The 17495-nt window shown below is 43.3% G+C and overlaps 1 protein-coding gene across 1 annotated transcript; it reads left to right on the top strand.

Annotated features, from left to right (window-relative positions):
• Positions 1–274: 274 nt before the first annotated feature.
• LOC109501464 lies at positions 275–8069 on the top strand. Its single transcript, XM_045061407.1, has 2 exons — positions 275–2906; positions 7504–8069. Exon 1 carries the CDS (start codon positions 275–277, stop codon positions 905–907), a length of 633 nt encoding a protein of 210 aa, XP_044917342.1. The 3' UTR covers positions 908–2906; positions 7504–8069.
• Positions 8070–17495: the final 9426 nt, after the last annotated feature.

Below are 17495 nucleotides of genomic sequence, written 5' to 3'. Positions count from 1 at the left end.
GGGGTGAGGGGAAGCCCCGGCCAGGCAGCCGAGAGCCGCCGCCGATCAAGTGTACCGGCGAGCGGGAGGGCGGGGAGGGGAGGGGAGAGGAGAGAGGAGGGGGGTGGCAAAGCCAGTCCAGGTCCCGGGCTGCTGCGAGCCCGCGGGTCCCGCCAACCGAGCGGCTCTCCAAACCTTGGCGGCGTCGGAGTCGCGGAGCGGCGAGGCTCTGGGGACAGGGGAGGGGGAGAAAAACACCCCGAAAAGACGAGCCCCCTTTTTTTAGTTGCCCAATATGGCGGTGGAAGGGAGGCTGACGAAGAAGAAAATGATTGACACCGCAAGTCTATTTAAACAGAGGAGGAGATCCATTGGTTGCGGCGCCGGGAGCCGCCCCGCCGCGGCTGGCAAGCCCGGCCTTAAGGTGGCCCGGCGCGTCCCCGCCCGCGCGCGCGCGCGCCGACTCCGACATCGCCGCCCGGAGATTGGCTGGTCGCGTGACTGCCGGAGGTGCGCCGCTGCCAGCAAACCTGCTCCGGCTGGCCTCGGAGAAATTAAAAACGAGACAAACAAACTAGCCAAACGGCCGGGGAGCCGGGGAGGGGCGGGGGCGGCGGGACCTCGGGTTCAGGTCACCGCGCTGCGCTGGCTGGCGCGCCCACTCCGCGCCCGGGAAACCGAGGGGCTGGATCAGATGATCTCCAAGGTGGCTGGCGGCTCGTTTTACGCCTCGGTGGCGATCGTGTTTTCCCGGCACTCGCCGGGCCGCGGGTGCGGGCCACTGGGGGCGGAGGCGGACAGTGGGAGTTCTGCCCCCAGCTGGGCTCTCGCCGGTGGCCCCAACCTCTGGCACTGCGGGGCTGGGGGCGGGGGAGCCTTCGCCGAGGGCCTGGGAGCCCCCCTGCCTGGGTGCCTCGGCTGTGGGTGAGCAGTGGTTAGCTCACCCTTAACCTAGAAGTCTCTGCTCTTCTGGGGGGTGGCGGGAGGTTGGGGAAGAGGCCAAAGCGAACGTGGGCGCAGCATTTGTAATCTAGTCTGAACCCAAGCTCTCTCCCTCAATAAAAATAAGGATTTCAAGATCAAAAACTCGACTGGTCTCCCAGGTCCCTAATAAAACCTGTAGCTGTCTCAGACACAGGTTTCAAAAGCGAGGTCACACCCCTGACCCAGGTTCTTGCTTCCCGAGCACATTTAAGGCCACTGACATGGGCTGCGTGTGGGAACTCCTCTCCTCTTTGTATTTTTCACTTCTTTCCCGGGTTGTAGCAGTTTCCTCTACCTGAGTCCCGCCGCCAAATACAACAGCTCCTTCCTTCCTCCACCTTTCCCTCCCACTAGATTCACTGCTACAACCCACCCAGAGCAAAATTTAGATGCAAGTGAATGCCTTTACATAGCTACAAATCGTTGAAGGGTGAAAGTAATCTGAAAGTCCAGATTATGAAATGATTCATAAAACCACAGCAACCCTGTCCTCACTTCTGATACTATTATTTGGGCGTTTCTCTGCTCCCCGTTACAACTTGCAATTATCTATCAACATGATCCTGAGCAGGATGGTGAGAGTTAAAGATGTATGGGGAGGGCTGTCGTTTCTGAGACACCACCACCCGCCCATACATATAATCTTGGTTTGGGTCAAAGTGGATACATTTTACTGGAAACTAATCTCCTTCACTTCTAATAGTACACAGCAGCAATGTTTTCTTACGCATCTATGCTACAGATGAGTTTGATTTTTAACTTTTCTTAACCACGTATTGTTCCAAAGTGTGTTCCACTTTGTGTCCCTGCCTCACCTCGGCACTCCAGAATGTAAGAGCTGGCAGGGACCTTCAGAACCCTGTGGCTCAAACCCTCTCTTTCCACCACTGAGGAAATTGAGAGCAGGAGAGGTTTCCTGTCCAGGACACACATCCAGTAGATGGCAGAGCCAGGTCTCCTAACCCTCAGGCTGGTTCATTTTCTCTTTCTTTCCTTCCTAATGGTTCAGGTTTTGCCTGGATTCGCCTGTGCGATCCTCCTCTCTTGCAAGGGATTCAAAATGGCTTCTGCTCATTCCCTGGGCTGCCTGCAGATGTTTCCTAGATGTGGCCTGTGGTCACTGATATTTATACGCAGCTGTCACTGGCCTTTGGTATCACTATGCACTAGTTCAACTAAAACGCAGATTCCAGAAGGCCAAGGGTGATGATACCCTAGAGAGCAGTGAGAGAGGCCGTGCCCAAAACTAGTTTCAAAGTCAGGACTTTCCACCTGATTGGCAGAAAATATTTCACCTGCGATCCACGTGAGAGGTCTCACCTTTATTTTTGTACACCTAAGGAGCTATACTTAATTTCCTGGATTAGAGAAGGGGGGAGAGGGACAGGAAAATTAGGGTAGGCCTCAAAACCATATTTTATACACTATTCCCGGAATTAGATCACTGTTGACATTTTAACATAATTGCTAGACTACCCAGGAATTCTGTATTATACATAAGCATAAATCCACATGTATAAATACACAAACTACCACATAGATGTAAAAGGAGATATTCTAGAGTATTACAACATACCACAAGAGTTTGATTTTATTCATGGAATTAATATCTTACATAAAAGTAGAAAATTAATATTTCTCTCCCCTACACACCCCGAATCTTTCTTCAATTAATATGTGGGAGCACCATTTTGTTGCTTTGTTACTCTGGAAGAGTAAATGAGTCACAGTCACGCCACCTTAAGAAAGGCTGTGCTTAAATCGACCTTGCTGCGATCTGAAAGCGTTTTGGTTACAGGCAAGGCACCGGAGATCGGTAAGGCAAATAATGAGTAGTAGCGACGAAGCGTGAAAAAAATACTATGGAGTCCCCAAGGGAAGAGGGAACGCGGAGATCCGAGCGAGCGCCATCCTCCTTGCGGAAAGTGGGCGGCTGCAAAAGAGTAAGCCAGGGTGAAAAATTTCAGAAAAACACTGCGAAGGCGGAGCTTGGGTAGAAGACAGAAAGTTCCCCTCGCACTGCTCTAAAATGGGCTCTGCTTCCCCAAGACCCAGAATCTAGTCCTGAGCCGTGTTTTTGTCGTTTTCACCCCTGACGGTTTCCTACTTAGAGCTGAGAAGCGTCGCGTAAGCCAGCCAAGATTTCTGTGTCCTTCACAAACTGACACAGAAGCAGACACCAAAATAACTTTAAACACCTGCGTAGTAGACAAGGGTCCAAACGGGGTGGTAGGGCCAGCTCGCTTCCCAGATGCAGTCCTAGGGGCGAGGATGCGGGGTGGGTACTTGCGCAGCCCCGAATGTTTCTGCGAAAGTCCGAGTTTCCTGGCCCAGTTGCCCCTCCCACCACAAGTACGAGCTTTTAATCCTTCCTGGACGATGTTGATAATAAGGCAGCTTTCACTCAATTTCACTATCCTCCTAAACCCACATACTTTTACAGTTTGAAGATTTCACGATCATCTGTTTCTGACATTTTCATTCAACTTAACAAATATTTGTTAGGCCCCTTCCATTAATTTGCTTATTCTTTTTTTCTTTCAACAAATAGTTACAGACTGCCTTGGATATGCCAGGCCTTATCCTAGGCTCTGGGGATAGAGAAGTAAACAAACAGATTTAGACTAGGATGAAGCTTACTTCTAAGTAGGGGGAGGGGAGACAGAAAATAAACCCCAAAATACATGACTAAAATACATACTATGTAAGGAAGTGACACATGCTATGGAGAAACCCTAAGCAGAGGAAAGGAAAACAAAGGGTTTGTGAAGTCCCTGTGCGAACAGAGTGGCAGAGAAATGCCTCATTGAGAAATTGGCCTTGGAGAAGCTCAGAAGGCTTGAGAAAGGAAGCCGTGCGGGTAGCTGGGGAAAGGGTATCCCAGTAAAAGGGACAGCAAATGCAAAACCCCTGATGTGAGATCTTTGTCCGATGTCTTCCAGGAACAGCAAGGAGCAAGAGGAGAGTGGTAGCAGAAACTCAGGTCGTACAAGACCATGTAGGCCTGTGTGGAGTTTTTATCATGGGAAGCCACTGGGACACTAGGAAGTTCTGAGCAGGGGAATAATGTGATCTTACCGTGTTTAAGGTATTCCCCACGGCATTATTCTCAGCAGCAGTGGGGGTAAAAGGATGACTTAAGTCACAAAGCCTGCCTTTAGGGAGTATACTTCATAGGTGTGGGAGGCCACCAGGTGCACAAAAAGCTACAGAGGTAGAAGGCAATACATGGAAGAACAGAAAGAGGAAGTCTTCAAGGAAGTGTTCAAGTCAGTTCTTGAAAAAATGAGAAAAATGTCAAGATTATAAGGATGTATTGGTGGGGCTGGTAGTTGGGGGATGGGATCAGACAGTTGGCAGGCCATGGATGGCATGCTGAAAAAAAAATCTGTTTATTCAACAAGCAATGGGAACTGATGGAGCTTTTGGTGCAGTAAATAATGTGATCACTGTCCAGGCTTGTCTCTTGAACAAGAGCAAGCCTGGGCCCTGAGAGACAGTGTCCAGGGACAGAGCTAAATGGAAAGCTGGGTAGACAGCCCCATTATGGTGTTAATCCAAAGGAAGCTGGTTGTTGGGCAAAGTGTAATGTGAGGCAAGAGGGTAGAAGCATGGACCATGAGACCAGGATGAGAGTATTTGGAACAGAAGGTGGGAGGCAATCTGGCATGATCACCTGAGCTACAGAGGCATAGCTCTAGATGCTTTGTATGTGGTGATTACAGCCCCCAGAGTAAGTGGAGACGTAAGTGTTAAGGGGCCCAAACTGTCTTGGACAATCAGATCTCTGTATTAGGAAGTGGCATCTGACAAGAGTAAAACGTGGGTCCGATGAACCTGGAGAGGCTGACTCAGTGAGGTAGTTTTGGAGCCTGATTGCAGTTGTTCAAGCAAAAGACACAACAGCATTAAGCAGGGCTGTGGAGGAGGGAATGAAATGTACAGAACGAATGTAGGATTGCCTCGGTAGTTAGAAGGGATAAGGAGATTAGAGAAAGACGGAGAAATGGAGGACAACTTTAAGGACTCAAGGTTGGGTATTTCAGAAATACTGTCATTAACGAAGAACAGTAACACAGGGGGTCAATGTGACACAGACTGCTAGCTGTCCACCAAAACCCATTCTTTCTCCCTTAGTATCAGAATTATAACTGGGCTGACAGCTGCCCAGCCACAGTAAATTTCCCAGCCCCTGTGCAAATAGAATGTGGCCTTGTGGATTAGGTATTTCCCAACAGAATGCAAGAAAAAGGGATATGTGTCTTCCCGGCCTAGCACATAAAACCTGTCACATCAACCTCCTACTTTTGCCTCTCTCTCTTTCCTTTCCTATGGGCTATGAAGGTGAATACTACCGCAATTTTGGAAGCCACATTTTTTTTAAGTAAAGCTCTGCACCCAATGTGAGGCTTGAACTCATGACCCCAAGATCGAGTCACATGCTCTACCACCTGAGCACCCCTGGCAGCCACATGTTGAAGAACATAGAACTACATCAGCCTGGGTCCCTGGCCTGACTTGAGAAATAAATAAATAAATAAATAAATAAATTTCTATTTCGTTGAAATTTTGGGTCTATTTGCTATAGCATTTTGTAGTCAATTCTAATTAACGTAGAGGGGGAAATCAGGGAATAAGGAATAGGGAAGATTCAGAATTTGATACAGTCAGTGTGTGCATTGAAACTGGATCCCCCGAGAAAAGAAAGAGAGCCTATGTTCCTTAAGAGGGCAACAGAGGGGCGCCTGGGTGGCTCAGTCGGTTGAGCATCTGACTTTGGCTCAGGTCATGATCTCGTGGTTCATGGGTTCGAGCCCCGCATCAGGCTCTGTGCTGATGGCTCAGAGCCTGGAGCCTCCTTTGGATTCTGTGTCTCCCTCTTTCTCTCTCTCTCTGCCCCTCCCTTCTCTCTCTCTCTCAGAAATAAATAATAAACTTAAAAAAAAAAAAGAGGGCAACAGAGATGGTATTAGAAAAACAAATCTGAACCATAATGTGAAGGGGTGTCATGGTTGGTGGGGCTCTGTAAGACCCGTCCATATTTACAAATATGCCATTAACCATACGGCCACATCAGATACTTTGTTACAAAGGTATGGGAATAAGGATGCATGTAGCTTCTCCATCCCTTGATGTCTATGTCGCACTTGAGGTGTGCAACATTGTTTCTTCACTGCCCCAGGCTCTCTTCTCTGAGAGTCTGTCCTCTTACTTAACCTTGTATGCTGAGGGACAGCAGATTATATGACACTGTTCCCATTCTGATCCTGAAGTTGACCAGATGAGGGGAAAGCAGGTGTCCTATCTGACCTAAACTTGGCCAAATTCCTCTAATGAAAATTTGGAATCAGGTCACAGAAACTGGTTAGTAAATTGTCAGTCAGAGATTAATAAAGTGATGCAGATTCAGAGCTGAAAGAGTTGTTTTAAAAAAGGCATCTTCAGGGGTGCCTGGGTGGCTCAATCGGTTAAGTGTCTGACTTCAGCTCAGGTCACGATCTCACAGTCTGTAAGTTCGAGCCCTGCATTGGGCTGTGTACTGACAGCTCAGAGCCTAGAGCCTGCTTCAGATTCTGTCTCCTTTTCTCTCTGCCCCTCCCCCACTCACACTCTGTCTCTCTCTGTCTCCCAAAAATGAATAAGTTTTTTAAAAATTAAAAAAAAAAAAAAAGGTATATTCAGGAGGCACCTGGGTGGCTCAGTCGGTTAAGCATCTGACTCTTGATTTCAGCTCATGACATGGTCTCACAGTTCATGAGATCCAGCCCCTCCTCAGGTTCTGCACTGACCCCACACAGCCTGCTTGGGATTCTCTCTCTGCCCCTCCCCCACTGTGTGCCACCCACCCCCCCCCCCGCATAAATAAATTAAAAAAAATTTTCTTTATTTAAAAATATTTTTATGTTTGTTTATTTCTGAGACAGAGAGAGACAGAGCATGAGTGGGGGAGGGGCAGAGAGAGGGAGACACAGAATCCAAGGCAGGCTCCAGGCTCTGAGCTGTCAGCACAGAGCCCGACGCGGGGCTCAAACTCACAAACCGTGAGATCATGACCTGAGCCGAAGTCGGTCGCTCAACCAACTGAGCCATCCAGGTGCCCAATAAAAATTTTTTAAAAAGAGCGTTGTTATAAAAAAAAAAAAAAAGATATCTTCAGCCCACATGTGATGGAGATGCAGATAATGATCTTCTGTAGAGTTCCAGAAGAAAGAAACGGGCATGCAAAGAGAGGCAGTGAAGAGACCATGGGATTTAGAAAGACAGATAACCCTTAGCAACCAAAGACTCCCCAGGTTCTGGATCCTGCAACTCATGAGGTTCCTCTCCCTGGACTTAGGTTTTGTGGGACATCCCTATGTTTATAAAACAATTTCCCCTTCTTTTCCAAGCTAGTTTGTTATGGGTTTCTGTTAGTTGAACCTGAGAGGTTCCTGATGAACTCAATGGTTTACATATTTGAAAGCAGTTTCTCTGGTGTTACCACATTTGGCCCTTATAAGACAACCGTTACGAGGCCAATGCTATCATGTTGTCTTTCAGATGAAGTCTTAAGACGGAAGGCTGAGTGTTCCAAAGCCAAGGAAGAGAGTGAGGAAGGTACTAGAAGCAGCATGCCTGTTCTCATGAAGCAGAGTCCAGAGTCCATGGTGACAATACTTGAAGAAGATGCAAGGACTCCATAAATTTTATGACTGAGGCATCATTGCCTTAATTTACCTACAATGCACTACACTTCCCCCCATCTCTGGGGGAAATGAAAGTTAAATTCCTGGAAAGAAAAATAACATCTTTGAAAGAAATTGGGTTGCAAGAAGGGTATCAAACTGATATGGTGGGGTCATTCTTTAAAGAAAAAATGCATCAAGCATTTCTACTTAGAGAAAAATCTTCATTTTCAAGTAAAATATGGTAAGCGAGGGCAGATTTACTAGTATTGCTGGTTTCAAAAGAATGGGAAATAAATAGAAAAACCTGGAGTCATAACCACATACCTGATTTACATGATTTATTTACCTGATTTATTCAGCTTCCAAGACTGGAACATAAGTGGCCAACTTCTGTGAGTAGAATATGGAATTTGGGACAATAAACAGGTTCACCACCAATTCACTGTTTTCAATTACATTCTATTCTTTAAATTGAGAAAACATGATGGGGAAAACCTCCTTCGATCATGATCTGTATTTAATTTATGCAAAATTACACCTAAAAAGGGAGGGGAGTGCTCTTTTTCTACTCCTGATCACTCTCTGAATAATTATTCACATGAATATTTGTTCATTCCTTCATTCATTAAATTTTTAATGAGCCCTTACCAGATGCCAGCCTTTCTGGGGACACAGTGGAAAACAAAGATAGCCAAAGTCCTGCTTTCATGGAATTGAGCTTACACTCAAGTGTGAAAGGCAGACAATACACAAACAAATAAGCATAGTTTGTCATGTTGTTACAAGTACTAAAAGGAAACAAACTACTTTAGGGTACAGAGAGTAATGACGGCAGATGCAATATTAAGAGGAAAGGATTCTTTGATAAAGTGACATTTGAATAGAGACCTGAATGAAATGAGGGCATGGACTATGTAATTTTCTATGTTCCAGGCAGAGGAAATAGCAAATCCAAGGGCCCTGAGGTAGGAATGTGCCTGGAATGGCTGAAGAACAATAAGGGAACGGTAAGCCAGAAATAAAGTAGGGCCTGGGAGGTAGGAAATGAAATCAGACAGTAAGTAGGAGCCCAGATTAAAGATTTTAGATTTTATTCCAATCAAGGTAAGCCATCTTTGAGCTGAGAGTTTTGATTGGACTTTGGCTAACTTTAATCACTTTGCTGAGTGGAAGCACTACAAAGAAGCAAGAGAGAAGCAGAAAGACCAGCGAGCAGACCATTGCAGTAATCCAAAAAGGAGGTCATGTCATTTGAGACCAGAATGGTGGCAGTGTAAGGAGAAAAAGGATAGACTTGATAGATGTGTTTTTAAAGACACAGCCAATGGGATTTGCTGAAGGATTGGAAATAGAGCGTGTGCATGAGCGAGAGGAGTCCATAATGATGCCAAGGCTTTTTGGCCTAAGCAACTGAAGAAAAGTTTGGCTATTTACTGAAACGGGGTTGGCTGAAGGATGGACGAATTTTGCTTTGTGTTAAGTCTGAGATATCCATAGACATCCAAATGGAGAGGCTGAGTAAGTAGATGTATACATGAGTCTGGAATTCAGGGGAGAGAGGTTTGTGCTGGAGATACAAATTTGGAAATTTTCAGCATTTAGATGATGGGACTAGAAGCCACAGGACCAGATAAGATCACCAAGGGAGTTTAGACAGAGAAGAGAAGAGGCCTGAACAGTAAGAAATCAAGAAGATGGGAGGATCTAGGCAAAAGAGACTGGAAAGGAGACACTGATGGAGTAGAAGAGAGCCTAGGGAGAAGTGACCCAGAGAGCAAGTTAAAGAATGTGTCTCGGGGCGCCTGGGTGGCGCAGTCGGTTAAGCGTCCGACTTCAGCCAGGTCACGATCTCGCGGTCCGGGAGTTCGAGCCCCGCGTCGGGCTCTGGGCTGATGGCTCAGAGCCTGGAGCCTGTTTCCGATTCTGTGTCTCCCTCTCTCTCTGCCCCTCCCCCGTTCATGCTCTGTCTCTCTCTGTCCCAAAAATAAATAAACGTTGAAAAAAAAAATAAAAAAAAGAATGTGTCTCAAGGAGGAGAGAATTACTGGTTCAAATGGTTCAATTGCTGCTGACAAGAAATAGGACTGAAGACCTACCACTAGATTTAGCCATGGAGGTCACTGGCAATCTGGACAAGAGTAGTTTTGCTAGACTGGAAGATATGAAAGCCTGACTGCTATCTATCCACATGAATAAAATATGCACACATGTACCTAGTCTAAGCAGAGGGTAGCTAGGTTCTAATATCAGGCATCAGTCTGGAAGCAGGCCAGGGGTGGGGTCTGAGCATTGGCAGATGGGAAGTAAACACATTATAAGGGGGCCTCCCATTGCTTACCTGCCCTACTTATTTCTTTGTATGGTTTCACAAGGCTTCCTTCAATGTCTTTTCTTAACTTTCCTAAAAATTATCACGTCAACAAACTTCCTTAAACCTCTTTGAAAGGAATAGCTTTGGGAGCCTGTGCTAAGAGAATTAGTATGGAATTAGCTTTGCTTGGGAGTCTCATATTTCAACTAGCTAGTGTTCTGCATAGAAATTCATTGTACAACAGCATCTTCTGTTCCCATCATAACAGACTGTCTTATTTACCAAATAAACAATGTAAGGCTCTAGTATAAATTCTTGGCATATCAAAAGGGCAATGAGTTGCATTTTTATTTATTTTTGACAAAAAGCCTTCCTTACTCTGTCATAATGGTATTCTTCTACAAACCTCAATAATCTGCTTAGGATATTCCTGTGTCTGTGGAGTAATTAGATCTCCAGTGTCAAATGCAATTTGTTACCTTTTTCCTTAACTCAGGATTAGATTTTCTGACCTAGAATGTTTCAGAGTAGTTTTCCATCTCTTCTTTTATTGAAGAAACAGAAACATCCAGAATAGTTAGGCCCTCTGTGGCCACATGAGGACAGAAGAGGGTAAGTAATAAGATAGAATTCCCCCTCCCCCCCCCCCCCCCCCCCCCAGCATTCATCAGGCAGGAATGTAATTGACCTGCTGCGCTATTTAAACAGCACAGGAGGGCAGCACAAGGCCAGAACTGTCAGCCCTAATCCTGCAACTATGCCAAACCACAACCATATTTGTAATCTACTTTTTTTTTTTTAAATGTTTATTTATTTATTCTGGGGGAGAGAGAGAGAGAGAGACCGAGCGCATGAGCAGGGAAGGGCATAGAGAGAGGGAAAGAGAGTATCCCAAGTAGGCTCTGTGCTGTCCGTGCAGAAAAACCCAACTCTGGGATCCATATCATGAACCATGAGATCATGACCTGAGTCGAAATCAAGTCAGAGGCTTAACTGACTGAGCCTCCCAGGTGCCACTGTAATTTACTTCTTAAAATGCATACACAAGAGTTTCAATCCCTACCAAATTTAATTGAACTATAAATTTACATAGATCTTATTAAATGTTTTCAGATTATTTTATGTATTAATAATAGATACATTACTCACATAGTGATCTGAATTTAACTTTTATCAAAGCAGAGTGTTTTAATAGCTATGCAATCAAGGTAAGTATTATAACCCTTAACAAGTGAGGAAGTACAATAAAGATAAAAGGTGACTTATCTATGGTCACACACAATTAGGCATAAGGTCAATGTAACAACTTAAATCTGATTCTTTTCTACTAAACTTAGCTCTTTCAGAAAGTCAGCCTCTTCAACATATAAAAACACATATACTGCCTCCATGACATATTCACCTTGAATTCAGATATAAATTGACAGCCTTTTTTGTGTCTCCAGTGAGGCCAATTCTTATGCTCTAAACAAAATAAATGCAAAGTAGATAGCACCCAATAGGTATTAGTGACCAATACGCATGATTCCAGTATAGCTCAAAGAGATACCTCCCACTGCATTCTAGTAGGGATCCTAGATACGGTAGTTATGGAACCCATCAAGTCCACAGCCCCACCAAAGGTTATGGCATGGGCTCCTGACCAAGAGCTATGGTTTATAATGGGGCCTGATACAGAGAGCTCTGCCTGAAAGAAACAAGATGGTAATTAGCTAAGTCAATCTTATACTTTCACTCAAGATTTAGAACAAGGAAGTATGGCAAGAACCATAAGGTCATGGTGAAAAGAGAACCGACAGATGCAGAGAGAACACATGTAGGGACCCTGTAGTCACTATGTGCTAGAATGACAGGCCATGGACTTCCTAGGCATAGGTGTCTAGAATTCCCAACATCCCAAATGAACTTTTGATTCCTGTTTACCTGGGACCCTTTCAAGGCCCCACAGTTTTGGCTTTGTATTTTCTAAAGACTTGGCAGTATGGCTAAGAACATGTGAACACACATGCACACATATCCCACACATTCAAGGTAACAAACGGGACTGTTCCTTACAACCAAAAGACTATATACCATCACGCACAGATATTCTTCACAATCAATATAAACCCACATTTAATCCCAACCAGGGTCACACGGAACATATGCTTATATGATCAAAGCTGTACTTCATTCACTCAGTATCTATTGATTACTTATGACATGTCGGGCATTATATGAGTGCTGGAGTTACAGAGAGAAATAAACAACAGAGACAAATAAGGCAAGGTCTCTACTTGAGGGGCTCCAAGCTCAGCAGGAAAGACATAGGAAGATTATACAAGAAACAAATTATACAAAATTTGGAAAAATTGTATACCGACTGCCTAAGTGGTAGATTCCCTTTTGCTTGTACGTCATCCTGATAGGGCTCTTCTATCCAAGTCCAGTTTATCAGTTAACACAGATTTGTGTCAGCATATTGTACACCCAAGTGAATAGATGAGAACAGAATTAAATCATCATTCTTGAGTGCTTTGCTCATTGGGATGTAGAATGGTGTAATTATATGGACACGGTTAATAATTACTAATTTCATCATGACCATTATTTAACATGAGTGCTGGCTTCTCAGGAGTTTAAATGTGGTTTGATGTTTTAGATTTAAGAGTTAGACAACCCTTGGGGCACCTGGGTGGCTCAGTCGGTTAAGTGTTCACCATCCGCTCAGGCCATGACCTCACAGTTTGTGGGTTCGAGCTCTGTGTTGGGCTCTGTGCTGGCAGTGTGTGGCCTGCTTGGAGTTCTTTCTCTCCCTCTCTCTTGCTCCTAGACTTCTCGCACACACACACACAAACACACACACACACACACACACACACACACTCTCTCTCTCTCTCTCTCTCTCTCTCTCTCTCAAAATAAATAAACTTAAAAAAAATCAACAAATATTTAAGTGTGTGTAATTTTGTGAACCATACGGGCAATCACTAGAGGAATTTTGAAAAGTGAACAAAATACAATCACTACCTTCAATGGGGGGAGTTTTATTCTATATATACAAAGAGACAATAACATTAATTCAAAGCCAAATATGTGTGCTTTGAAAAGATAGTACAAGCAAAGTGTTAAGGAAGATTTTAGAGGAGATCAGGGGTTGCTTTTGAAACGGGTCTTGAAAACTCAGTGGGTTTTAACTGGAGGGGAGGAGTAACTGAATCAAATGGTACAGTTTATTAAATGTTAACTTGGTAACTTGAAGAGTCATTTTATTCCCCCATTATTGTTTATTGTCACTGTCCAAGATAGCTCACAGATTTACCAATCCTTTAAAAATATAGGAAATTCTCTCTTCGTTTTGCCTACTGACAATCTTATCTCCTACCATAAAAGCTGTATATGCTAGATATAGTCATTATTAGCACATTGCAATTGGTAAATAGGGAAATAATGTCAATATAACTCAGAAATCATGTTGGTTCATGGGGCACCTGGGTGATTCACTCAGTTAAGCATCTGACTCTTGGATTCTGCTCAGGTCATGATCTCACGGTTCATGAGTTGAAGCCCCAAATTGGGCTCCATGCTGCTGCTTGAAATTCTCTCTCCCTCTCTCTCTCTCAAAATAAATAAATAAACTTAGAAAAAAGAATTATTTAAAAAAGAAAAGAAAAAAGCAGACAATTTCTCAGGAATGCCTTTCCTTAGGATAAATAGAGGTTTGGTAGCTTCAAGAGCCTTTAAGTTTTTCACAATAGTAGCTTATATGGTGAAACTGCACAGTGTAAATAAAAGTATAAAAGCATTTTCTCCTGTGTGTGTGTGTGGGGGGGTGCTGATTGAGAAGGCTAAATCTTGGGTCACATATATTTTTTAATGTTTATTAATTTTTAGAGGCGGGGGGCAGACAGAGAGGGAGAGAGAATCCCAAGCAGGCTCCACACTCAGCAAGGAACCCAATGTGGGGTTCGATCCCATGAATCGTGAGATCATGACCTGAGCTGAAATCAAGAGTCGAACATTTAACCGACTGAGTCACCCAGGCACCCCTTGAATCGTATTTTTAATTTTGATGAAACTGCTTTTCTTTTTTTTCTTTTTTTTTTTTTTAATTTTTTTTTTTCAACGTTTATTTATTTTTGGGACAGAGAGAGACAGAGCATGAACGGGGGAGGGGCAGACAGAGAGGGAGACACAGAATCGGAAACAGGCTCCAGGCTCTGAGCCATCAGCCCAGAGCCCGACGCGGGGCTCGAACTCCCGTACCGCGAGATGGTGACCTGGCTGAAGTCGGACGCCCAACCGACTGTGCCACCCAGGCGCCCCATGAAACTGCTTTTAGTTGGAAGCAGCGTCCTCTAGGACCTACATGTTACAAGAGGGAAGCCCATGTCCCAGGGTTAAAGGTTCTAAAGAAATGCTATATAATAGAAATATGAGACACACATATAATTTTAAGTTTTCTAGTAGCCACATTTTTAAAAAGCAGAGTAGAAAGAAACAGGTGAAATATTTCGACATATAATCAACATAAAAACTATTAATGAGATATTTTACATTCTTTTTTCCATACTAAGTCTTTGAAATCTGCTGTATATTTTACATTTACAGCAAGCACATCACAATTTGGATTAGCACATTTATTTTTATTTTAATTTTTTTTGGATTCACACATTTAAATGCCCAAGAGCCACACATGGCTAATGGATACCATATTGGGCAGTATAGTTTTAAAGGATGACTGTGAGGTTGAATACAAAGGCCAGTGGAGATTTAATTGGTATTATTTTTCATTAGCATAGTAACTTTTATTGTCCTCAAGTAACAAAGTTGTGTAAGTTTTGAGGGTCTGCTCCTAAACCTATATTTTCTCTAAGTCCTGTTATTTTTTAGTACACCACTTTAAAGAACCTTGTTTTCCCTGTACATGGTTTCTTAGCCTTCCTCTCAGCTATGGGTAGTCATATGATACAGTTCTGAGCAATGTAAAGGGAAGTCTGTTAAGTCATATGGGAAAATGTTTCACCCTGATAAGAGTGAGGCCACAAGGAGAAAGCTTACCTACCACCCCCCCACCCTGACCCCCACCGCATCCTGCCATATCCCTTTCTTTTTGTTTGGAACATTCGATAGAAGAACATGATGTTTGACGCTATGGCAGCCATCTTGTGACTATGATAGACGAATCTTTAATATGTTGAGGATGGCAGAACAGAAAGGCATCTTTCCTTATCAGAGATTAAAATGCAATGAAGCAGCTAGCCATGCAAATACGGGGGTGGGAGGGAGGTCAGAGCAGAGTCACCTAGCAGAAGGGTGCTTCAGCAGAGAAGATATCCTCAATGGGCATTGCTTAATATTCACAACTGAAGTTCACCCTTTTTTCTTCCATTTCCACCCCCCTTCCTTGCTAATCAGTTCCTTCTGATGAGAACATTCTTGTAGGAATGACAAGAGTGCTAAAATCACTCCCAACACTGAAGAGTGGAGAGTTAGAAGCAGAAGCAAAATTTCCTTGAAGTCCCTTTATTTTATCATTAAGGTTTCATGCACAAACACTGCAATTTGGCTGTTATATATGTATTTAACACTTAAAAAAAATTCTTACGGTTTTCTATCCTGAGAAAAATTTCCATCACTCAGTTAATAAGATCATATTCTATTGATTCAACCAATTTTGAGTAATTGGTAATGCATATCAGATTCATTGTTCATCAATTTCTTACGTGTCTTGAGGTCACCATAATTCAAGAACCCAGATTCACAAAAATACGTGGATAAAAATGACAACAGTTTTTCACTGCTTTATAGTGTCAGGGTAGTTACAGGACACACTGCCCAGAATACTGCTAAAAAACTTTTTTTTGTTTTACATTGTATGGGTAGCTTTTTCAGCTGCTGATTGTGGAAATTTTGGCAAGTGTACTTCCTGAGTCATGTGACAAACTGAGTGGATAACCAACCCACTAATGACTTTCTTTTACTCATCAAAGGATTTTTTTTCCGGGAACAAAGATGAAACTTTATTTGACCACTTACCAGTGTTACACTAACATTTTTATCACATGTAAATGAACGAGGAGCCTCAAAGGATTCACAGTTCTTTATCAACTCTTCATCCAATTCCCATACTTAATTTTCATTAGAGCCATCTCATCTAGTGCAATAAAAGTATTCAGTTTGTTTGACAGTTGTTGATTGCCTTGACAAAGTAAGCCAGCCGTCTTTATGACTCAGTCTTAATCATTGAGGTGAACAAAGAATCAATTCACCTTATCTACGTTTCTTTTCCTTCATGAAGAAAATGTCAATTCAATCCTGGCTTCGAAAACTGGTTATCACCTTCCTCAACCAAGTAAGTGTACTTTTAGATAACAGAGCAGGATTTTGAAGTCACTTCTGACTTTGGCACAAATTTGCTTTAAAAGGTAGAGTATCCAAACTAACAAGATTTACTAAATTTTACTATCATTTTGAACATAGAAAAATCCAGGGGCTAGCTTTTTAAAATGGAGGTTCTATGTGAACCTTGCTGGAAACTGTCCAAAGCCTTCAAAATTTGGCCGCACCTGCACACATCCATACGTTTTTCTCTACTTAATTTCATGCTACCTAAAAATCACACTTTCCTTTCTAGAAATTTTCTTCTGTCCCAAATCCAAGTCTTCAAATTCATCATTTAAAACTTAACAAATAGAGCGCAATAAAGTTGCCAAATTACTAACATCTATGTTTTTATAACAGTTCTAAGATTCGGGTTTAGCTCAATCTACCAGTTATGTAAGTTTGCATCTGAGCACATTAAAATGCATCGTTAGAAATTCTTCCATAAAGATACTTAAAAAAAAAAATCAGCTTGCCTGCCGTTTTTTTTTTTCTCCCCAAACAGATCCAGTCATGATAACATTAAGTTCCACCAGGTCTTCTCATTTTTTCTTAGTATCACAGACTTCTAAACCACCTGAAACGGATTCCGAAGGGAACTTAAAACCACCTTTTAACATTTGCTTATTGGTTTGTGCTTTTGATGGCTATTGCTTCTAGAGTTACCTCTCTTTTTGGTTTCTAAATTTGCATGGCTGCCTTTTGACTTTGCTTCAAAAGTCAGTCTTAATCCTGAGGCATTGCTCGAGCAAGACGGCCTTGGGGCTAGGTTTATTTGCATCTTTTCCATAACAGGGCCCATATTTTAAATATGTACCTAAATACTACCTGAGGTTTTGGATTTACTGTTGCTGCCTGTCACTTCTCAGTAATGGAGAGAGTGCTGCTGTCACCTTCGTCACGTTCATTCTAAAGCTCTTCCACGACAGGACTGACAAGGCAAAGATTTCTAACTTTCAGGGTTTTCATTACCGTTCGTATTTTCGCTAGTTTCGAAATTACACTTAAAATGGCCTGTTCTTAACTTCCAGTCCGCCTTCCTGACTGAAAACATGACTTTCAGTATGAATTACATATCAAGACTAAACGCCGGCGCCCAGGAAGCGGGACCGAGCGGTCGCCCGAGTTGGTAAACAAACGCCGCGCAGGCGCACTGACAGCAGGAGGGTAAAGCGGTGGCCTGGTAGCCA

The sequence above is a fragment of the Felis catus genome, chromosome B4 (genome assembly GCF_018350175.1).
Source record: "Felis catus isolate Fca126 chromosome B4, F.catus_Fca126_mat1.0, whole genome shotgun sequence".
Lineage (NCBI taxonomy): Eukaryota > Metazoa > Chordata > Mammalia > Carnivora > Felidae > Felis > Felis catus.
The sequence above is the reverse complement of the archived record's forward strand: the minus strand, read 5'-3'. Positions and strand labels throughout refer to the sequence as shown.